This window comes from Coregonus lavaretus (genome assembly GCF_964263955.1).
Source record: "Coregonus lavaretus genome assembly, chromosome: 24".
In the NCBI taxonomy this organism is placed as follows: domain Eukaryota; kingdom Metazoa; phylum Chordata; class Actinopteri; order Salmoniformes; family Salmonidae; genus Coregonus; species Coregonus lavaretus.
The window spans coordinates 27,115,474-27,140,611 of record NC_140011.1 but is presented as its reverse complement, the minus strand read 5'-3'; the positions used below and the strand labels follow the sequence as shown (position 1 = coordinate 27,140,611).

At 44.3% G+C, this 25,138-nt stretch overlaps 1 protein-coding gene across 2 annotated transcripts in view; it reads right to left on the bottom strand.

Moving 5' to 3' along the window:
* Positions 1–24,319, bottom strand: part of LOC311099455 (myosin-IIIb-like) — a 54,140-nt gene extending 29,821 nt beyond the window's left edge. The window contains exons 1-4 of one of the 2 annotated variants that reach the window (XM_084140139.1): positions 23,959–24,267; positions 19,825–19,890; positions 19,341–19,471; positions 3,451–3,553 (exon numbers count right to left, since the gene is read on the bottom strand). In XM_084140139.1, the coding sequence (XP_083996265.1) occupies positions 3,451–3,553; positions 19,341–19,471; positions 19,825–19,890; positions 23,959–24,060 (402 nt within the window). In that variant the 5' untranslated portion in view covers positions 24,061–24,267. Of the gene's footprint in view, positions 1–3,450; positions 3,554–19,340; positions 19,472–19,824; positions 19,891–23,958 lie in introns of both variants that reach the window. The other variant, XM_084140140.1, reaches the window with a different exon arrangement.
* Positions 24,320–25,138: the final 819 nt, after the last annotated feature.

Here is a 25,138-nt window from a genome sequence, read left to right as displayed (position 1 = left end):
CGAAGTCAAGGATCGGTAGGATAGTCAGTTTTACGAGGGCATGTTTGGCAGCATGAGTGAAGGAGGCTTTATTGCGAAATAGGAAGCCGATTCTAGATTTAACTTTGGAATACTTATGTAAATGTGATATTTCAGTTTCTCAAAACCTGTTTTTGCTTTGTCATTATGGGGTATTGTGTGTAGATTGATGAGGGGGGGAAACAATTTAATCCATTTTAAAATAAGGCTGTAACGTAACAATGTGGAAAAATTCAAGGAGTCTGAATACTTTCCGATTGCACTGTATAGGCATAAAATATTAGTAGAATCCAGAATTTGTTTCTGTAGCATTGGAGTTAACCTTGAGCTAATACAGGCCAGACAAAACAGACAAGGCAGTCCAGTCTTATCTAGGGATCTCTATAGTTCCTCATTTCCTTCAGACTTAGAGGGTTTCCTCCTTTCATTTTTATAAACAAACCAAAGAAAATGTCCTACGATGTCAAACTGCATGTAGCCAATCCATGTCTATCATTTCTGGACTGGGATTCCGTGTTGGGCGAGTTCAAACCGGTATACTCCACTGTGCCGTCTCATCAGCTACACGTCCAACAAGAAAAACATGCTTTGGTGTTATTGGGTAATGTGTTGCCGTTTGACTTAGGGCCAACTGAAACTGCAGAGTCTTGTTTATGGTATATAGTAGGTAATCTGAGACTAGGATCTACGAGAGGTGTGCAATGAACTGAGGTCTATGCCAATTGGTTAATTTCCCAATTGTTGGCATCTGCATAGTGCATGGTGTGCTCTGTTTGTTGGTACAGAATGGTGAACACTGAGACTTAGGTAACCTAACCTGTTATTATACCTTCTAGAACACACCTCTTTATCACTGCTACATTCTCTGACCAAGCAGTGGGCAGGCCTATGGGAATACAACAATCAAGGCTATTTCAAGAAAAGCCCTTTCTTTAATGCAATCGTGACATTTAATTGTTTCTCTCCCATAAAAACCAAGTCAACCTGAAGGTGGGGCCGTAAAAGAACAAAGTAGGACCTTAAACGGCCTATTTTCCACTGAGTGACACACTAAAATGGCTGACACACAGACGTTGGAATGATGCCGCGTTCAAAACAACTAGGAACTCGGAACTCAGAAATCTTCAACTTCTGACTTCAGTGCGTTCAAAACAACTGGGAACTCGGAAGAAAACGAGCTCCAACTGGGAAAAATCGATTTGAACGGTTATCCAACTCGGAATTCCAACTCGGGAACTTGGGCCTCTTTCCAGAGCTCCGACTTTCCGACCTGAAGATCACTGATGTCATGATTTGACCAGAGTTCCCAGTTGTTTCGAACGCGGCATGAGTGTTACGAACAGGTCACAAGCCCTGTATTTACTGTGACAACTACACACAGAGATGAAGATCAAGATGGTGACGTCATCAATGTGTTACCGCACGTCCTTCATCAGTCCTCCATCAATGCTACTGCTGCTGCATACTCTGAAAATAAGCTGGCAAACTAGCTTTGGATCAGTGTCTAGGGGCAACATCATCCAACTCCCATTCAAACTATGTTTGAGGCATTGGCAATAAGAGGAGTGTCCCATTCTGTTCGTATCATGTAAATTCCATATCCATATTGATTTAAATTGAGGTATGAGGGCAAGCCTGAGGTGTGTTAGAAGGGATGTGTCGAAACTGGTCTACTCTGTTAGCTGTAGTATCTGTCTCTCATACAGTGGGGAAAAAAAGTATTTAGTCAGCCACCAATTGTGCAAGTTCTCCCACTTAAAAAGATGAGAGAGGCCTGTAATTTTCATCATAGGTACACGTCAACTATGACAGACAAAATGAGAAAAAAAATCCAGAAAATCACATTGTAGGATTTTTAATGAATTTATTTGCAAATTATGGTGGAAAATAAGTATTTGGTCAATAACAAAAGTTTCTCAATACTTTGTTATATACCCTTTGTTGGCAATGACACAGGTCAAACGTTTTCTGTAAGTCTTCACAAGGTTTTCACACACTGTTGCTGGTATTTTGGCCCATTCCTCCATGCAGATCTCCTCTAGAGCAGTGATGTTTTGGGGCTGTCGCTGGGCAACACAGACTTTCAACTCCCTCCAAAGATTTTCTATGGGGTTGAGATCTGGAGACTGGCTAGGTCACTCCAGGACCTTGAAATGCTTCTTACGAAGCCACTCCTTCGTTGACCGGGCGGTGTGTTTGGGATCATTGTCATGCTGAAAGACCCAGCCACGTTTCATCTTCAATGCCCTTGCTGATGGAAGGAGGTTTTCACTCAAAATCTCACGATACATGGCCCCATTCATTCTTTCCTTTACACGGATCAGTCGTCCTGGTCCCTTTGCAGAAAAACAGCCCCAAAGCATGATGTTTCCACCCCCATGCTTCACAGTAGGTATGGTGTTCTTTGGATGCAACTCAGCATTCTTTGTCCTCCAAACACGACAAGTTGAGTTTTTACCAAAAAGTTCTATTTTGGTTTCATCTGACCATATGACATTCTCCCAATCCTCTTCTGGATCATCCAAATGCACTCTAGCAAACTTCAGACGGGCCTGGACATGTACTGGCTTAAGCAGGGGGACACGTCTGGCACTGCAGGATTTGAGTCCCTGGCGGCGTAGTGTGTTACTGATGGTAGGCTTTGTTACTTTGGTCCCAGCTCTCTGCAGGTCATTCACTAGGTCCCCCCGTGTGGTTCTGGGATTTTTGCTCACCGTTCTTGTGATCATTTTGACCCCACGGGGTGAGATCTTGCGTGGAGCCCCAGCCCCAGATTTCTTCAAACCAAGCTGCTTACCTATTGCAGATTCAGTCTTCCCAGCCTGGTGCAGGTCTACAATTTTGTTTCTGGTGTCCTTTGACAACTCTTTGGTCTTGGCCATAGTGGAGTTTGGAGTGTGACTGTTTGAGGTTGTGGACAGGTGTCTTTTATGCTGATAACAAGTTCAAACAGGTGCCATTAATACAGGTAACGAGTGGAGGACAGAGGAGCCTCTTAAAGAAGAAGTTACAGGTCTGTGAGAGCCAGAAATCTTGCTTGTTTGTAGGTGACCAAATACTTATTTTCCATCATAATTTGCAAATAAATTCATTAAAAATCCTACAATGTGATTTTCTGGAAAAAGAATTCTCAATTTGTCTGTCATAGTTGACGTGTACCTATGATGAAAATTACAGGCCTCTCTCATCTTTTTAAGTGGGAGAACTTGCACAATTGGTGGCTGACTAAATACTTTTTTTCCCCACTGTACCTGCAGCACCCAACCCAATTTGTTATTACTGTCATTTGTCTGATATAAGTCAGCATTGTTATAGGTATAATAACAGACCTCTGTCTTCCCGGCAATATCTGTTGCTCCCTATTAGTATTAGATAGTATGAGAATGACAGATTTCTTTCCTGCAATATGTTAGTATTGGTGTAGGGTCTTACCTGTAGTATCTGCTGCTCCAGCTGAGAGTTGGCTCTGCACAGCTCCATGATCTGTCTGAGCAGCAGCTTAGTGCTCTCTGTCTTCCCTGCTCCACTCTCCCCACTGTGTAACAAGTACAGGACACCATTCTAAATAAGTGTATCAGTGGAGCTACAGTTGAAGTCGGAAGTTTACATACACTTTAGCCAAATACATTTAAACTCAGTTTTTCACAATTCCTGACATTTAATCCTGGGTAAAAAGTCCCTGTCTTAGGTCAGTTAGGATCACCACTTTATTTTAAGAATGTGAAATGTCAGAATAATAGTAGAGAGAATTATTTATTTAAGCTTTAATTTCTTTCATCACATTCCCAGTGGGTCAGAAGTTTACATATACTAAATTATTATTTGGTAGCATTGCCTTTAAATTGTTTAACTTGGGTCAAACGTTTCGGGTAGCCTTCCACAAGCTTCCCACAATAAGTAGGGTGAATTTTGGCCCATTCCTCCTGACAGAGCTGGTGTAACTGAGTCAGGTTTGTAGGCCTCCTTGCTCGCACACACTTTTTCAGTTCTGCCCACAAATTTTCTATAGGATTGAGGTCAGGGCTTTGTGATGGCCACTCCAATACCTTGACTTTGTTGTCCTTAAGCCATTTTGCCACAACTTTGGAAGTATGCTTGGGGTCACTGTCCATTTGGAAGACCCATTTGTGACCAAGCTTTAATTTCATGACTGATGTCTTGAAATGTTGCTTCAATATATCCACATAGTTTTCCTTCCTCATGATGCCATCTATTTTGTGAAGTGCACCAGTCCCTCCTGCAGCAAAGCACCCCCACAGCATGATGCTGCCACCCCCGTGCTTCATGTTTGGGATGGTGTTCTTCAGCTTGCAAGCATCCCCCTTTTTCCTCCAAACATAACGATGGTCATTATGGCCAAACAGTTCTATTTTTGTTTCATCAGACCAGAGGACATTTCTCCAAAAAGTACGATCTTTGTCCCCATTTGCAGTTGCAAACCGTAGTCTGGCTTTTTTATGGTGGTTTTGGAGCAGTGGCTTCTTCCTTGCTGAGCGGCCTTTCAGGTTATGTCGATATAGGACTCGTTGTACTGTGGATATAGATACTTTTGTACCTGTTTCCTCCTGCATCTTCACAAGGTCCTTTGCTGTTGTTCTGGGATTGATTTGCACTTTTCGCACCAAAGTACGTTAATCTCTAGGAGACAGAACGCGTCTCCTTCCTGAGCGGTATGACGGCTGCGTGGTCCCATGGTGTTTATACTTGCGTACTATTGTTTGTACAGATGAACGTGGTACCTTCAGGATTTGGAAATTGCTCCCAAGGATGAACCAGACTTGTGGAGGTCTACACATTTTTTTCTGAGGTCTTGGCTGATTTATTTTGATTTTCCCATGATGTCAAGCAAAGAGGCACTGAGTTTGAAGGTAGGCCTTGAAATACATCCACAGGTACACCTCCAATTGACTCAAATGATGTCAATTAGCCTATCAGAAGCTTCTAAAGCCATGACAACATTTTCTGGAATTTTCCAAGCTGTTTAAAGGCACAGTCAACTTAGTGTATGTAAACTTCTGACCCACTGGAATTGTGATACAGTGAATTATAAGTGAAATAATCTGTCTGTAAACAATTGTTGGAAAAATTACTTGTGTCATGCACAAAGTAGATGTCATAACCGACTCGCCAAAACTATAGTTTGTTAACAGGAAATTTGTGGAGTGGTTGAAAAACAAGTTTTAATGACTCCAACCTAAGTGTATGTAAACTTCCGACTTCAACTGTATGTAGCACGGCTGTAGTATGACATTGAATATGGACATTTACTCAATTGCTCAAATTCAAAGAAGAAAAAAGCAGAGATAGACATTCTGAACACTGTGACTGGCAGATTCATTTGGCACAGATAACACAATCACTATACAGTGTCACCTCAGAATGTCATCCGACTTTTTAATCTACCTTGTTCTGAACCATATTCCTAATTAAACTAGGCTTCAACATGATTGTTTACAAGCGTGTTCATGTTTCTAGTGACCCAGAATTAGAAGGACATTTGGCAGCCAAATTGCAGGAGATTGATGTATCTCTCTACCAAACTGATAAGCAGTACACATGAGTGAGTACTTGAAAACCAGTGCAGGGTTTTGCATAGGACATGCAAATATGCATGTGCGGCTGATAGTGGCTTCACTGTATTTAGGCTACACTGTTGATGCCAGGATGCGCCTTTCTGCCAAGGGGAGAAAGCCAAACATGGCCTAGGGCTATTGTGATAAGCTCTGATTGCAAATGGCATTTCACTAATAAATGTTTTTAAATCAAATTTAAATGCTGGGCATGTTTCGATGACATCAGCACTAGTTGTTTTTCCATTATACCATCAGTCTTCTTGACTTTCTGCATAAAGTTTGCGTCAAACCTCTCTACATTCACCAACTGCAAGTTCATGTCCAAGAACAACACTCATAGTTTAAAATCCTGGGAGAACTGATAAGGCCTGGCGGTTGAATGCATTTTCTCCTTATTCCCATGTATTGTCTAGGCTCCACAGCAACTCTATAGCATGTTTATTGGCCTACAATGAAGCAAGATAAAAGCCATTGTCATATAATATACATTTTGCCTATTGAACGTTTTACCCCTTTTGTCTGTGTTATTTACATCCTAACATTTGGGTATAACTACGCATTTAGGCTGGTGTTTTCTCTCCCTGACATTGTATAGGTCATGGTAGGTCGTCAATCACATTCTTTCCTTGTTGCCTCAAACAATTATTAGCCTCATTCAGCCCCTTCCACCCCCTGACTGGCTGACTGGCTCATTCATCAGTGACATCGCTGTAACCCAGGACGACTGGCCCCATTCAAACAATGCTGAGGCTGCTGGGAAGGCATGCGCTTGGAACAACAAAAGGGCAAATACTATACAACCAACAACCGCATAGATCAGGAAAAGTACACAAGTCCTTCCATTCATGCCTTCATGTATTTATATAAGCCCCCCTCTTTCCAGATGGATCCACAAGCTTCTGTGGATGTAAAACAGAACAGAAACATCTCACTTTCATTGTAGGGTCGATATGGTTTCAGCAAAAGTTTATCAATCAACCTGTCCACAGATGCAAACTACACATATTGCCATTCTTAAAGTTTCAGACTAAGAGAAAACATGTAACAAATATAGGAATGCTTGTAAATCAGTTTATAAGCTTTCAGATGTGTTCACCCTTCCTGTCTACGAATCATTTGCATTAACACCTGCTTCCGGCCATGAATACCCTCATGTTTCACTTTCCTAAAAAGGACACAGCTGGAGAATCCATGGTCTGGTTTGCTGATGTTACTTTTCAGTCTAAAGTTGTATGTTATGCCATTTGACATTTTATCTTAGAGAAAAGGGGTAAAAAGTGGCTTAAATTATTAAACATTCACACACAGGTTGCATATATTTCACTTTCATTGAAGTGACAACGTGTTTGAAATTACAGTATTCAAATCCCTACACCGACATCTAAAAACACAGGGAGGGGCTGTAGCCTGCAGCAGTGGAGAGCAAAGTACAGTACAAAATATCCTCCACTGAAATGATTGACAGGGCTAAAGTTAAGCTCCTAAACCTCTGATAAACCCATTGAGGAGAACCTCCCTCATGTTAACCAAGTTTACTGTAGGTTTATGCCGGGGTAGAACTTCAGTGTAAGTTTATTCCTTAGGGAGGGATCCACATTACTGTAGTGGAAACCTCTGTAGCTTGATACCGGATGCTGCAGTCACATGTGATCTGACCAAGCTCCACTGCTATGGTAGTATTGTAATTATGAGTCCCAAAACTGCTGTAAAATCATTTCCAGGAGATTTTTGGGGGATAACTATGGAAATCTAGGATACCAGACAGGAACCATGAGGAGTAGGTTATGAAAAATGCTCAGATGAGAGAGAGAGGGAGAGAGAAAGAAAGAAAGGGAGAGTACAAGAAAGAGATGTGTTTTTCTTCCATCTGCAATAAAGGGATGCCGTATTTCACGCTAGATGAAGGCCACCAGAGGCAGATGAGGAAAACGGTGTGTTCTCACCAGGAGGCTACACAAGACTTCTTCACTATGGCAGCATATAGCAGCAGGGTAATGCTGACATGATGCAAGCCTGGGCCTGCTGATCTGCAGCCACAACAAACACGGGCACAGCTAAGCTGTCAATGTGAGCATAAAAGAGAACCGCTAACACTGAGCAAAGCACAACCACCTGACATTGGTGTTAGTTGCTGTTTGACGGGAAATGTCTGGATAGTGTTCAAGATGCCTTATAACTTTTTCACACTTTCGTGCCAACCCAAACTGAACCATGCTTGTAACAACGGTTAATAAAACCGTTGGTTAACTTGCCGGTTCACGTAATAAAATGTTGAACGGTTATAATGTACATCTACAGGATGTACACTAACAGTCAAAAGTTTGGACACACCTACTCATTCAAGGGTTTTTCTTTATTTTTAAAAATGTTTACATTAAAGAATAATAGTGAAGACATCAAAACTATGAAATAACACATATGGAAACACGTAGTAAACAAAAAAAGTGTTAAAGCTAGAGTGTGCAAAGCTGTCATCAAGGCAAAGGGTGGCTATTTGAAGATTCTCAAATATAAAATATACTTTGATTTGTTTAACACTTTTTTGGTTACTACATCAATTCCATATGTGTTATTTCATTTAATTTCATTTGAATGAGATTGAGCTTGTCCGTGCTGGTAATGCAAGTGGTAAAGTCGATATCCACGTTCATAAACACAGGGTCGCTACAGTTATTGTTATTTGAGGTTGTAATCATTATTTTTTTGTTAATTCAATGAGGGGAGAGGGTGTGCACATTTTTTTAAGTACAAGGGGAGGTTCATGTGAAAATATTTGTTTGCGTTGGGGAGGGGGGTGCATTTTGTTATGACACCTCGAGTAAAAACATTTAATAATTAAAGCTGCAGCTGTGTGTCCACTGTGCCACCATCAGGAAAAATTTGACACATTGTCCTAGGATGAGTTACTATTGTACTGTTTACCACGCTTGCCAAATATCAGAACCAGTGGCGATTTTAGCATGTAAATCTTGGTGGTGCAAAAAATTAATAAAAGTGGGTTGCATGCCAGCAAAGCCACTACACAACACAACACTAAACAATAAATTAATTGCATTATAACGGTGACAAACGGTGCACACAAACTGTTAGGGCCTACATAAAGCTGTCCCAACAGCAGTCCCAACATCTTACCAATGCTACACCTGGCTATCAGCGGAGCCTTGTCTGGCAGCAAAACAGTTCATTCAGCCTCATTTACTGCCTTTAAAAAAAACATTGCTGATATGGCTGACATGCTTAAACAAATGTCAAACTATGGCATAAAGGGACGTCGAGAGGATAAGAGGCAATCCGTAAGTTCGATTAAGACATGAATGAACGAGCTGGCATATTACATCATTTATGCAGCAGCATACAATACATTTTTGGACTCACCTTGTTGCGCTGTGCTCACTTGAACAGGAAGGTGGCGCGGCGGTCCTTCGTGGGCAAATTTTGTCTTCACATTTTGTCATCAAAGATTTATGGTGCTTTCAAGACAACTGGGAACTCGGAAAAAAACAAGGTTGAATCATGATGACATCATTGATATTCAGGTCGTAGCTCTAGAAAGAGGCCCAAGTTCCCAACTTACAATTCAGAGTTGGATGACCGTTCAAAAAATATTTCCCAGTCGGAGCTCATTTTTTCCCGACTTCCCAGTTGTCTTGAACGCACTGAAGTCAAGTTTTCGCAGTTCCGAGTTAACAGTTGTTTTGAGCGCAGCACAAATCATGCTTCATTGACAGCATGGCCAATGTTGAATGTTTATCATTTTAAACTTGGAAAAGAGACCCTTAATCCCAGATGTGGGACCACACAGTCACTCCACTGAATAGCAGGCTAGTGATTGCTTTGCAATGCTTGCAGTTAGCCACTGTCACTGATTCCTTCCAAACCACTCATTGTTGAATTTGCGATTTCCAACTTTTTGTGTAATGTCCAATGGCCGATGAGCACCGATACGTTTTATCTATACATTTCTCTTCATTATTTCTCGTCATATGACTAGGATTAAAAAGGATTTGCCATTAGATTGTCGAATTGATTCATTATAATGACTGCTAGCTAAGATTTTGAAAGTATGATGTTGACATGATCAGTCCAATCAAAGCTACTGTAGATATAACGTGATTTGACATAATTTTTTCTGTGGCCAATGACCTTGAGCCTTCTTGGATGGGCACTTCTAATGTAACTCTATTGCAGCACCCAAGCGCCTTGAATTGTCAAGGTCTACCCTTAGACTTGGCGGTGACGTACTGTCCCCACGAGTGACAGAACATTGAGCTAATTATGGCCCAACTAGAGAACATTACCAACACCTACGCTCCGTATTTTCTGCTGGCTGCCCCACCACCACAGAAAGCACTGAGCTAGGCTGAAACACCTGCATTTTGGAGCTGCCTTACTCAAGAAAGCAAAAAATAGACCATGTTTGTATGCAACTTTATTAACTCAATGATTTTTTGATTTTTTTTACATTGTTTGCAAACTGGTATGTGACATGTATTAATGCCAAAATAACATGCAAAACAGGTAAGCCCCCAATGTTTATATTTGTATAAATGTTTTAGCTAAAAATGCCCTACCTGCCCTGAATGATGGGTCGCCACTAATCAGAACACAAAATCAAGCTGTTCATGCAATATACAGTGGGGGAAAAAAGTATTTAGTCAGCCACCAATTGTGCAAGTTCTCCCACTTAAAAAGATGAGAGAGGCCTGTAATTTTCATCATAGGTACACGTCAACTATGACAGACAAATTGAGAGAAAAAAATCCAGAAAATCACATTGTAGGATTTTTAATGAATTTATTTGCAAATTATGGTGGAAAATAAGTATTTGGTCACCTACAAACAAGCAAGATTTCTGGCTCTCACAGACCTGTGTCACGGTTTCGGCCGAGGCTGCTCCTCCTCCTGGTTCGGGCAGGCTTCGGCGGTCGTCGTCCCCGGAGTACTAGCTGCCACCGATCTATGTTTCATGTTCGTTTGGTTTTGTCTTGATGTTGTACACCTGTGTCTTGTTAGTCCTCGTTAGTGTCCTATTTAGTTCTCGTTGGTTGTGTTTGTCTTTGCGTGTGATTGCTCTTCTGTTTCGTGTTGGAGCTACTTATTTCCCTCCAGTGTTTTTGGAGAGGTTCTTTTTGCACATGTTAGTGCGCCGTTTATTTGACGCCTGTGTGCGCCGTGTATTCGCCTTCGGGCTTATTGTGCTTATTTCTTTTCGTGAATTTGCACTAAAGTCTTTTGGACTGAGCCTCTGCGTCCTGCGCCTGATTCATACACCACACCCACCTTCAGCACCCATTGACAGAATCACACACCATAATGGAATCAGCAGGATCGGCAGTTACGCCTGAGTCGCTCGAGGAGCATATCCGTGGGCAAGATGACCAGATAAGACAACTGGGGACCGCTCTACAGGACGTAATCAACACCTTGCACCGATGGGAGGCCAGCAGGGTACCCACACCTCCACCTACCCTGCCCACCCCATCGGCCGGTCCACCAGTCCCAGGTTCGGAACCCAGGGGGATTCGGCTCTCGCTCCCGAGGGCGTATGACGGAACAGCTGCCGGGTGTCAGGGGTTCCTCCTGCAGGTGGAGCTCTACCTGGCCACTGTACACCCGGTGCCCTCGGGACACGAGAGCATTTCCGCCCTCATCTCCTGTCTCACGGGCAAGGCGTTGGAGTGGGCTAATGCCGAGTGGAGGAAGATGGACGCCAACACCATCTCCTACGCCGAGTTCTCCCGTCGCTTCAAGGCCGTGTTCGACCATCCACCTGAGGGCAAAGCGGCGGGGGAGTGTCTAGTCCACCTGAGACAGGGGAGGAGGAGCGCACAGGCGTTTGCTTTAGAGTTCCGGACTCTAGCGGCGGACGCAGGGTGGAATGAACGGGCCCTCATCGACCATTTTCGATGTAGCCTACGGGAGGACGTTCAACGTGAGTTGGCCTGCAGGGATACCCATCTTACCTTCGACCAGTTGGTCGATATGTCCATCCGTCTGGACACCCTGCTGGCCACCCGTGGACGTCCCGAGGGGGGTCCTTCCATTCCGCCCTCCGGCACCTCCGAGCCGAGCCCTATGGAGCTCGGGGGTGCCGGCGCTAGAGAAAGGAGGAGGAGGAGCCCGAGGGGACCTGTCTCCTGCACCAAGTGCGGTCGTGGAGGGCACACTGCGGCCAGGTGCTGGGGAGGGTTCTCCGGGGGAGAAGACAACAGGCCACGCACTGGGGGGGCCTCCCAGGTGAGTAGACGTCCCACTTACCCAGAGCTTTCTGTTGCGCACTTTTGTATACCTGTTTGTTTTCCACAGGTTGCACCTCATTCCCAGCATAAGGCGCTAGTAGATTCAGGCGCAGCTGGGAATTTTGTTGATCGGAAGTTTTGTTTAGATTTAGGGATCCCTCTCCTACCTGTTGAAAACCCTTTTCCCGTTCATGCCTTAGATAGCCGCCCGTTGGGGTCGGGGCTGATTAGGGAGATCACAGCGCCACTTAGGATGTGTGCGCAGGGGGGTCATGAAGAGACTATACAGCTGTATCTGATCGACTCTCCTGCGTACCCGGTGGTGCTGGGAATTCCCTGGTTAAGCACCCATAACCCTGCTATTTCGTGGCAACAGAGGGCTCTCGATGGGTGGTCTGCTCAGTGCGAGGGGCGATGTCTGGGTGTTTCCGTGGGGGCGACTTCGGTGGAAAGTCCAAACCAAGTGCCCGCACTGCACATTCCGCCTGAATATGGGGATTTAGCTCTCGTGTTTAGTAAAACTAGGGCGACACAGTTGCCTCCTCATAGACAGGGGGATTGTGCGATTGATCTCCAGGCAGGAGCAGCGCTCCCACGGAGCCATGTGTATCCTTTGTCTCAAGAGGAGAGAAAAGCTATGGAGACTTACATAGCCGAATCTTTGAGACAGGGATACATTCGGCCCTCCACTTCTCCCGCCTCCTCGAGCTTCTTTTTTGTGAAGAAGAAAGATGGAGGGTTGCGCCCGTGCACTGATTACCGTGGTCTCAATCAGATTACTGTGAAATACAGTTATCCACTCCCTCTGATTGCGACCATGACGGAGTCATTGCATGGAGCGCGGTTTTTCACAAAATTGGATCTCAGGAGCGCGTATAACTTGGTGCGCATAAGGGAGGGCGACGAATGGAAGACAGCGTTTAGTACCACGTCAGGTCATTTCGAGTATCTGGTCATGCCATATGGGTTGATGAATGCTCCATCAGTCTTCCAATCCTTCGTAGATGACATTTTCCGGGATATGCAGGGACAAGGGGTGGTCGTGTACATTGATGATATTCTGGTGTACTCGTCTACCCGAGCCGAGCATGTAACCCTGGTGCGTCGTGTATTGAGGAGGCTGTTGGAGCACGACCTATATGTCAAGGCAGAGAAATGTCTGTTTTTCCAGGAGTCGGTCTCCTTTTTGGGTTATCGGTTGTCCGCGTCAGGGGTGAGAATGGAGGTGGATCGTGTGTCCGCTGTGCGTAATTGGCAAACCCCAACTACTGTAAAAGAGGTGCAGCAGTTCTTGGGCTTTGCGAATTACTACCGGAGGTTTATCCGGGGTTTTGGACAGGTGGCAGCTCCCATCACGTCCCTTCTGAAAGGGGGTCCGGTGCGCCTGCAGTGGTCAGCTGATGCGGACAGGGCCTTTGGGAGACTGAAGGACCTGTTTACGTCGGCTCCGGTGCTGGCGCATCCGGATCCCGCATTACCCTTTCAGGTTGAGGTGGACGCGTCTGAGGCAGGTATAGGGGCCGTTCTCTCTCAACGGTCTGGCACGCCACCTAAACTCCGCCCCTGTGCTTTTTATTCTAAAAAGCTCAGCCCGGCGGAGCGTAACTATGACGTTGGGGACAGGGAGCTGTTAGCTGTAGTTCAAGCCCTTAAGGTGTGGAGGCATTGGCTTGAGGGGGCTCAACACCCTTTCCTCATTTTGACTGACCATCGGAACCTGGAGTACATCCGGGTACTCCAGGTTCCCTGGGTCCCAGAATGGTAAGGCAGATGCGCTGTCCCGGCGGTATGACACGGAGGAGAGGTCCGTTGAGCCTACTCCCATACTACCGGAGTCTTGCCTTGTGGCACCGGTGGTGTGGGAGGTCGATGCCGAAATCGAGCGAGCGTTGCGTACCGACCCCAGCCCTCCACAGTGTCCTGAGGGTCGGAAGTACGTTCCGCTCGAGATTCGGGATCGACTCATTTACTGGGCTCACACGTCCCCCTCCTCTGGACATCCGGGTATTGGCCGGACAGTGCATTGCCTTAGCACTAAATACTGGTGGCCTACTTTGGCTAGGGATGTGAGGGTTTATGTCTCCTCCTGCTCGGTGTGCGCCCAGTGTAAGGCGCCCCGACATCTGCCCAGGGGTAAGTTACAACCCCTGCCCGTTCCACAACGACCATGGTCCCACCTCTCGGTGGATTTTGTGACAGACCTTCCCCTCTCTCAGGGGAATACCACCATCCTGGTCGTTGTGGACCGGTTCTCTAAGGCCTGTCGTCTTCTCCCTATGTCGGGTCTTCCTACTGCCCTACAGACCGCTGAGGCCCTATTTACCCACGTCTTCCGGCATTACGGGGTGCCCAAGGATATAGTGTCTGATCGAGGCCCCCAGTTTACCTCCCGTGTTTGGAGAGCGTTCATGGAGCGTTTGGGGGTCTCGGTTAGCCTTACCTCAGGGTACCACTCGGAGAGTAACGGGCAGGTAGAACGTGTCAACCAGGATGTGGGTAGGTTTCTGAGGTCGTATTGCCAGGACCGGCCTGAGGAGTGGTCAAGGTACCTTCCCTGGGCCGAGATGGCCCAGAACTCTCTCCGCCACTCCTCTACCAACCTAACCCCCTTCCAATGTGTATTAGGTTACCAGCCGGTTCTGGCACCGTGGCAGCAGAGCCAGATCGAGGCCCCTGCGGTGGATGATTGGATGAGGCGCTCGGAAGAGACGTGGAACGCTGCCCACGTCCACCTGCAGCGGGCCGTCCTTCGTCACAAGGTGAGCGCCGATCTCCACCGCAGTGAGGGGCCGGTGTACGCACCCAGAGATCGAGTCTGGCTCTCTACCAGAAACCTACCCCTCCGCCTGCCCTGCCGGAAGCTGGGTCGGGGCCCTTTAAAGTCCTGAGAAGATTGAACGAGGTGTGTTATAGGTTACATCTACCTGTTGAGTATAAGAATATTAACCCCTCGTTCCATGTGTCTCTTCTCAGGCCGGTAGTAGCTGGTCCACTCCAGGACAATGAGATAGGAGAGACTCCTCCGCCCCCACTGGACATCGAGGGGGCTCCGGCGTACACCGTTCGGTCCATCTTGGACTCCAGACGCCGGATGGGGGGTCTCCAGTATCTCGTGGAGTGGGAGGGGTACGGCCCGGAGGAGCGGTGCTGGGTGCCGCGGAGGGACATCCTAGACCCATCTCTCCTGTCGGAGTTCCACCGGGACCATCCCGCGCGCCCTGCTCCGCGTCCTCCTGGTCGTCCCCGAGGCCGGGGTCGGCGCACGGCTGGAGCCGCGCGTCAAGGGGGGGGGGTACTGTCACGGTTTCGGCCGAGGCTGCTCCTCCTCCTGGTTCGGGCAGGCTTCGGCGGTCGTCGTCCCCGGAGTACTAGCTGCCACCGATCTATGTTTCATGTTCGTTTGGTTTTGTCTTGATGTTGTACACCTGTGTCTTGTTAGTCCTCGTTAGTGTCCTATTTAGTTATCGTTGGTTGTGTTTGTCTTTGTGTGTGATTGCTCTTCTGTTTCGTGTTGGAGCTACTTATTTCCCTCCAGTGTTTTTGGAGAGGTTATTTTTGCACATGTTAGTGCGCCGTTTATTTGACGCCTGTGTGCGCCGTGTATTCGCCTTCGGGCTTATTGTGCTTATTTCTTTTCGTGAATTTGCACTAAAGTCTTTTGGACTGAGCCTCTGCGTCCTGCGCCTGATTCATACACCACACCCACCTTCAGCACCCATTGACAACCTGTAACTTCTTCTTTAAGAGGCTCCTCTGTCCTCCACTCGTTACCTGTATTAATGGCACCTGTTTGAACTTGTTATCAGTATAAAAGACACCTGTCCACAACCTCAAACAGTCACACTCCAAACTCCACTATGGCCAAGACCAAAGAGCTGTCAAAGGACACCAGAAACAAAATTGTAGACCTGCACCAGGCTGGGAAGACTGAATCTGCAATAGGTAAGCAGCTTGGTTTGAAGAAATCAACTGTGGGAGCAATTATTAGGAAATGGAAGACATACAAGACCACTGATAATCTCCCTCGATCTGGGGCTCCACGCAAGATCTCACCCCGTGGGGTCAAAATGATCACAAGGGGGGACCTAGTGAATGACCTGCAGAGAGCTGGGACCAAAGTAACAAAGCCTACCATCAGTAACACACTACGCCGCCAGGGACTCAAATCCTGCAGTGCCAGACGTGCCCCCCTGCTTAAGCCAGTACATGTCCAGGCCCGTCTGAAGTTTGCTAGAGTGCATTTGGATGATCCAGAAGAGGATTGGGAGAATGTCATATGGTCAGATGAAACCAAAATAGAACTTTTTGGTAAAAACTCAACTCGTTGTGTTTGGAGGACAAAGAATGCTGAGTTGCATCCAAAGAACACCATACCTACTGTGAAGCATGGGGGTGGAAACATCATGCTTTGGGGCTGTTTTTCTGCAAAGGGACCAGGACGACTGATCCGTGTAAAGGAAAGAATGAATGGGGCCATGTATCGTGAGATTTTGAGTGAAAACCTCCTTCCATCAGCAAGGGCATTGAAGATGAAACGTGGCTGGGTCTTTCAGCATGACAATGATCCCAAACACACCGCCCGGGCAACGAAGGAGTGGCTTCGTAAGAAGCATTTCAAGGTCCTGGAGTGGCCTAGCCAGTCTCCAGATCTCAACCCCATAGAAAATCTTTGGAGGGAGTTGAAAGTCCGTGTTGCCCAGCGACAGCCCCAAAACATCACTGCTCTAGAGGAGATCTGCATGGAGGAATGGGCCAAAATACCAGCAACAGTGTGTGAAAACCTTGTGAAGACTTACAGAAAACGTTTGACCTGTGTCATTGCCAACAAAGGGTATATAACAAAGTATTGAGAAACTTTTGTTATTGACCAAATACTTATTTTCCACCATAATTTGCAAATAAATTCATTAAAAATCCTACAATGTGATTTTCTGGATTTTTTTTCTCATTTTGTCTGTCATAGTTGACGTGTACCTATGATGAAAATTACAGGCCTCTCTCATCTTTTTAAGTGGGAGAACTTGCACAATTGGTGGCTGACTAAATACTTTTTTTCCCCACTGTAATATGATTTTCAGGTTTTTTGGACCATTTTGAATGATGTTGACTACTTTAAACGTCTTCTTCTTCAGGACCGCTGGACCGTTCAGCACCAAATTTGGCACATATCATCTATGTACCCATGTTTTTAAACGCAACATTTTCCAGGACTAGCTCGAACAATACCATCTCACAGGAATTTGCATTGGAATTTTTCCTTACGGAAGAAGAGGAATAATAATAAATGCCAACAAATACAACAGGTTTCACCAGCTTCGCTGCTGAACCCCTAATAAATAACACCAGGGGTATCCTTTGGGTGCTATAATTCACAGTTTTTGATAAAATATTTTTGATCAGAACTCCAGTCCGCCCACGCTCAACCATCGTAAATCGTGGAGTTGAATTTAGTCAGCTCGTTCTGCACAAAACTAAACCAGTCAGTAACACCAGCAACCATCCAGCTCAATCCCACCAGATATTTCTACTATAAAATACAGTTTAATACTGTAATTGAAACAGGTTGACATTTAAAGCATTTCAAGGATCTGCAGCATTTACTTTGAATGCAATCTTCGCGACAGGAGTAACATTGCCTTTAAATGAATAAGTCCCCTGTAGCTCAGTTGGTAGAGCATGGCGCTTGCAATGCCAGGGTTGTGGGTTCGTTTCCCACGGGCGGCCAGTATGAAAAATGTATGCACTCACTAACTGTAAGTCGCTCTGGATAAGAGCGTCTGCTAAATGACTAAAATGTAAATGTAAATGGTGAATAGCCAAAAAGGGGTGATTGAATCCTGGCCTAAGTAAATATGTTTTCTATTGCGACTTTTATTTAGAAAATTCCATTCCACTGATGTCATGAATGGTTTCATAAAGGTCTCATGCATGTCAATCTATAATCAAGTAAAGTGAACCACACTTCACCAAACTATGTCTCCATGTATGAGTATGCAGTTACTTTGGTGTGTGTGTGTGTGTACATTTCAATGTGTGCTTGTGAGTGGGTCTTTACATTCACCGGCCAATATATTTAGGTACACCCATCTAATACCAGGTTGGACCTCACTTTGCCTCCAGAACAACCTGATTCTTCTCTTCAGGGAATTCTACAAGATGTAGGAAACGTTCCACAGGGATGTTGGTCCATGCTGACGCGTTGGCATCACGCAGTTGCTGCAGATTGGACGGCGGTACATTCATGCTGCGAACAGCCCGTTCCATGTCATCCCAACGATGCTCTATTGGGTTGAGGTCTGGGGACTGCGCAGGCCACTCAAGTCAACTGAACTCGCTGTCATGTCCCAGGCAATGTTTTTCCACTCCTCAATTGTCCAGTGTTGGTGATCGCGTGCCCACTGGAGCCGCTTCTTCTTGTTTTTAGCTGACAGGAGTCTGCTGCAATAGCCCATCTGTGACAAGGATCAACAAGTTGTGCGTTCCGAGACACCATTCTGAACACCGTTGTACTACGGCGTTATTTGTCTGTTTGTGGCCCGCCTGTTAGCTTGCACTATTCTTGCCATTTTCCTTCGACCTCTCTCTTCAACAAGCTGTTTTCGCCCACAGGACTTCCACTGTGGGAATGTTTTTTGTTTGTCACACCATTCTCAGTAAACCCTTGACACTGTCGTGCGTGAAAAGCCCCGGAGGGCGGCCGTTTCTGAAATACTGGATCCGGTGCACCTGGCACCGATGATCATACCACGCTCAAAGTCACTTAGGTCACTTGTTTTGCCCCTTCTAACATTCAATCGAACAGTAACTAAATGGCTCGATGCCTGTCTGCCTGCTTTATATAGCAAGCCACGTGACTCACTGTCTGTAGGAGCGATCCATTTTCGAGAACGGTGTACCTAATAAACTGGCCGGTGAGTTTATAAGTATTTAGTTACTTTGGTGTGTGTGTGAATGAATTTGTTGTACTTTTTTGTGTGTGTCTACGACTGTGCATGTGTGTACATTTCAATGTGTGCTTGTGAGTGTTCCTGTATGATGTGCATGACTTTGTTTGTGTTGTAATTGTCAGTGGGTGGTGGTAGGTGCATCAAATTGAGGAAAGTAGTACATAAAAACATTGATTTTGGTATGTTATTACATGATTGGTTGAAGTTATTACATTATTCATCAAAAAAGTTGTTACTCACCAGTTAATGTAATAACTTATTACATTTAGCGGAAAATTTTATTACGTTAACCATTCAACATTTTATTACGTTAACCGGCAAGTTATTACATTAACCGGTTTTATTACATACAAAATCTAAAAGTTATTACAAATAGAAAAGTTATTACATTAACCGGTGTATTATATTAATCGTTGTTACAGAGCTGGATTGGATATTTTCTGTTCACATTGTCCTTTACAACATGTTTCCAGCAACTATTATAGTGGATGTGTAACCAGGCTAGTGCAGTACAGCTTGGCTCAGTAGTGTAAAAAAAAGTACTAGACTGTTAATGGACTCACCTGATAACAATGCATTGGTTTCGGGGTCCTGTGGCCAACCTTCCCAGCATGGACTGGTAGGCCCTGTCTGCCACAGCGAATATATGAGGAGGTAGCTTGCTCTTCTCATGGTACTTATACCTCTCTGACACCTGCACAGATACAAGGAGGAACATCTTTAAAGCCATTGTCTACAAACAGCTTAGTAGATTTTATTTAAAGATTACTGGTCAGTTATGTCGCTTAAGTTAATAAGGCAAGCATAAGTGCTAAAGCCTCAATATTGGTGGAGCTATTCAAAAGTCCCAAAAGCAATTGCAGGTTCAGTGTCTAGTCCTATTCCAAGAAAATAAGTTATATTCTGGGTTGAAGTGCCTGTATTAATTTCAATATGCCAGCTTGAATTTTTGCCAGGTCATAGTGAGTCACAGGATAGCTAGGGCAGCTTTTAGGAGAAAGTCTGCCAGCACAGGTGGATGCTTATTGGTCTTGTGGGAGTACTTACCTCTTTCACATACAGAGGGAGGTATTTAAATGGATTTATGGCCACCAAGATGTCCCCAATGTAGGTCTTGTAGAGATAGGCGGGAGGAGGGAGAGTGAAAGAGGGAGAGAGTATACCAGGTTACTGGCCCAACACTTTAACCGCTAGGCTACCTGCCGCCCAATTAATGTGTACTGTACTGTATTTTCAAAGACAAACACCACTCCAGTGTCACTGCATAGAGTCAATGTCACTGACTCTACGCACACACACTGGACTCTACCCACACACTCACACATACTTACACTGACACTCCAACACATACACACACACACACACACACACACACACAGGCACACACACACTTACACACTTTCACACTCATCACATATGCTGCTGCTACTGTCTATCTATCCTGTTGCCTAGTCACTTCACCCCTACCTACAGTATATGTACATATCTACCTCAATTTCCTCGTACCCCTGTACATCGACTTGGTACTGGTACCCCATGTACAGTGCATTCGGAAAGTATTCAGACCCCTTGACTTTTTCCACATTTTGTTACGTTACAGCCTTATTCTAAAATGGATTAAATCGTTTTTTTTCCCCTCATCAATCTACAGACAATACCCCATAATGACAAAGCAAAAACAGTTTTTTTTACATTTTTGCAAATGTATACAAAATAAAAAACTGAAATTTACTTTTATAAGTATTCAAACCCTTTACTCAGTACTTTGTTGAAGCAGCTTTGGCAGCGATTACAGCCTCAAGTCTTCTTGGGTATGACGCTACAATCTTGGCACACTTGTATTTGGGGAGTTTCTCCCATTCTTCTCTGCAGATCCTCTCAAGCTCTGTCAGGTTGGATATGGAGCGTCTCTGCACAGCTATTTTCAAGTCTCTCTAGAGATGTTCGATCGGGTTCAATTCGGGGCTCTGGCTGGGCCACTCAAGGACATTCGGAGACGTGTCCCGAAGCCACTCCTGCGTTGTCTTGGCTGTGTGCTTAGGGCCGTTGTCCTGTTGGAAGGTGAACCTTCGCCCCATTCTGAGGTCCTGAGCGATCTAGAGCAGGTTTTAATCAAGGATCTCTCTGTACTTTGCTCCGTCGATCCCGACTAGTCTCCCAGTCCCTGCTGCTGAAAAACATCCCCACAGCATGATGCTGTCACCACCATGCTTCACCGTAGGGATGGTGCCAGGTTTCTTCCAGACGTGACGCTTGGCATTCAGGCCAAAGAGATCAATCTTGGTTTCATCAGACCAAAGAACCTTGTTTCTGAGTCCTTTAGGTGCCTTTTGGTAAACTTCAAGCGGGCTGTCATGTGCCTTTAACTGAGGAGTGGCTTCCGTCTGGCCACTCTACCATAAAGGCCGGATTGGTGGAGTGCTGCAGAGATGGTTGTCCTTCTGGAAGGTTCTCTCATCTCCACAGAGGAACTCTGGAGCTCTGTCAGAGTGACCATCAGGTTCTTGGTCACCTCCCTGACTAAGGCGCTTCTCCCCTGATTGCTCTGTTTGGCCGGGCGGCCAGCTCTAGGAAGAGTCTTGGTGGTTCCAAACTTCTTCCATTTAAGAATGATGGAGGCCACTGTGTTCTTGGGGACCTTCAATGCTGCAGATCTGATCCTCGACACGATCCTGTCTCTGCACTCAACGGACAATTCCTTCAACCTCATGGCTTGGTTTTTGCTCTGACATGCACTGTCAACTGTAGGACCTTATAGACAGTTGTGTGCCTTTCCAAATCATGTCCAATCAATTTAACTTACCACAGGTGGACTCCAATCAAGCTGTAGAAACATTTCAAGGATGATCAATGGAAACAGGATGCACCTGAGCTCAATTTCGAGTCTCATAGCAAAGGGTCTGAATACTTACGTAAACAAGATATTTCTGTTTATTATTTTTAATACATTTGCAGAAATTTCTAAAACCTGTTTTCACTTTGCCATTATGGGGTATTGTGTATAGATTGATGAGGATTTGTTTTAATTTAATAAATGTTAAATAAGGCTGTAACTTCACAAAATGTGGAAAAAGTCAAGGTGCCTGAATACTTTCCGAATGCACTGTATATAGCCAAGCTATCATATCTCATTGTATATTTATTCCTTGTGTTACTATTATTATTTGTATTATTTTATTTTTTGTATTCTGCATTGTTGGGAAGGGCCTGTAAATCAGCATTTCACTGTTAGTCTACACCAGTTGTTTACGAAGCATCTGACAATTACAATTTTATTTGACAAAGGTTTTTGTTCTGACAGCCAACAATGGCATGAATTCAAATGACATGTTGATATATGACTGAATATTTGTGTTGTTCATAGATCCCAATCTTTCAACATTGTTGAGTTTACTGCCTGTCAAGTAATAAAATAAATTGAAACAGATTTAGATAATCCATTTTATCTGTCAGTGTGTTGAGGAATTTGATTGGTTGGGATATGTTGCAGATTAGGCTACATGAAACACCAGGACTTTGACAGTGCAGATGTGTGTACACATGGGTGACATCTAGATGTGTGTACACATGGGTGACATCTAGATGTGTGTACACATGGGTGACATCTAGATGTGTGTACACATGGGTGACATCTAGATGTGTGTACACATGGGTGACATGGTAGAATGGGATTAAAGGCTGACTGCTGAGGCTGACACAGTCTGAAATCACATTAACCTCTACGGAATCGGTGTCCCGTATACGGGACGGTTGAGCTAAGTGCGCTAATGTGATTAGCATGACTGTTGTAAGTAACAGCCAACTTTCCAGGACATAGACATGTCTTATATGAGCAGAAAGCTTAAATTCTTGTTAATCTAACTGCACTGTCCAAATTACAGTGGCTATTACAGTGAAACAATACCATGCTATTGTTTGAGGAGAGTGCACAAGAATAAAAAATGTATCACGGCAACTGGTTTGATACATTCACCTCTGAAGGTAAATAATGTACTTACATCCAGTAATCTTGGTCTGATTTGTCATCCTAAGGTTCCCAGAGATAAAATGTAGCATAGTTTTGTTTGATAAAATCCATTTTTATATTCAAATGTAGGAACTAGGTTCTACAGTTTGAACCCCTGCTGTCTCTGGCTCCACACCCACCCCGCCCGGCCATCTAGATGTGTGAAAGTCAGTGTATAAGCTAATGATCCATCATTTATGACAATCCTGGGACTGTGTAAACTTACATTTTGTATTACCATATCATTGTTGTATGTTCTCTATAGTTATGCACTTGAAAATGTATCAATTGACCAATTCGGCACATTTGGGCAGACTTGATACAAAATAGTCCAGTATTGCAATGCTTCCCTGGATCAATCTGAAACTTTGCAAACACACTGCTACAATCTAGTGGCCAAAATCTAAATTGCGCCTAAACTGCAAAATTATATTGTGGCTTTTCTCTTGCATTTCAAAAAAGATAAAAAAATAAAAACACTTTTTTGTTTGTTTGTATATCTATTACCAGATCTAATGTGTTATATTCTCCTAAATTAATTTCACATTTCCACAAACTTCAAATGTTTCCTTTCAAATGGTATCAAGAATATGCATATCCTTGCTACAGGCAGTTAGATTTGATTTTAGGCGAAAATTGAAAAAAAAGGGTCCGATCCTTAAGAGGTTAACAGAATCATAGCCTGATGAGCGCTGTTATGTTATTTATTTATTTTTGCTCAGAAAACTTGGGGGGCCAAATTAAACCACCGCCAGTTAGGGAACCCTGCCCTAACCCTAGCGCTAACGTTAGCCCTGCCCAGCTAAAGTTAGTGTTAGCCACCTAGCTAACGTTAGTTACAACAACTTAGAAATTGGAATTCTTTACATATCATACGTTTTGCCCATTCGTAACATATTGTGCCTTTTGCAAATTCGTAAAATATTGTACGAATTGCAATTCGTAACATATCATACAAATTGTAGTTCGTAGCATATCATACGAAATGGATGATGGACGTCCACAAATTAATACATACCATGCGAGACGTAAAATATCATTCTAAATGTACAGTTAAATATCATTCTAAATGTACAGTCTCGGATTTACATACAGAATAATACGACATGCTCTGAGACCACGTTGCTTTTCCCACAACAGTCACATGCACATTTCAAGTCTGAACTTTTACTTACATAGATGCGATCTTGTTTGAACCGTTGACTCAGGGATTCCAACAAACTTTGTTCATCCAAATCTGACAAGGCTGCCAAATCTTCGTGGAAGAGCCCCTCCATTTCTTTCTAAATCGTATTTATTCGATAAACTCGGATGCAATATTATATGTACTGGACTATACTGAAGCTTGATAAAAACAAATTAACTTTCCTTGGTTTTCTGGCATTAAAATCCAACCTATGCGCCTAAAAACGACAGCGGTGTTTTGTCGTAAAAAGGCGACTGTGACAGCAGTGCACACAGAGTAGCTGAGCTGAGTTTACTCTACTGCCAGGGGAGTACTGAAATATAAAAGGCTTGCAAAGCAAGGGTTCGCTCTCGGTCGTTGCTATACGGTATCCTTGGGACGTCCAACTCTAACGTCACCCCGTTGAAGTTGAAATGTATAATAGTTCAAGGAAAACACCCCAAAACGATACTTTAGTATTTGTTTCATTCGTCTACTGTTGAAATAGTCCAGTCATATAGCCTTGATTGGCGGCTAGCAGTAATATTTATATTTTACATGTACAGACTACCAAATACAGCACAATTTCAAATAGTTTCCGAGCAGTCAAATTCCACAAACACAAACTGCACTATTTTGCTTGCCCAATAGGTGGCAGTATAAGATCATGTTGAGCTGCTGTATCGACATGTGCAGTCGAGTAAACTGTTGCTACGCTCTCAACGAGGCTAGCTACAGAGGTGGAGGGCAGAGAGAAGGTTTTGGGCCGCATCAAAGTCAGTATTTATCACCATCTTTGGTCGAATTGAACTACCTTACAATGAACATTGAAAATGGATCGATTTGCAAAAACGAAATAATGACCAACCTGTCATCAGGTTCTGCCTCCATAGGCGTGACAATATATATATCCTCGAATATTATAGGCCGCAGCTCAGCTTCAGAATGTCATAGAGAGGAATCAATATATCCCCCTATGCATCGGAGTCACGTCTTTCGCGGGCATTTCAGAGCTTGTTTCTACCATAAGGCATCACCGAGTTAAGCATTCTTATAGAACGCTTGATATCATTTGGATAAACGTTTTATGCATTTTTTTCAAAATATGAAGCAAACAATAGATATCCTTTTTGCCCTTTTCTTTAACAAAGGGTATGTGATACGCTCACTCAATTCGAGCCCTGGTTTTA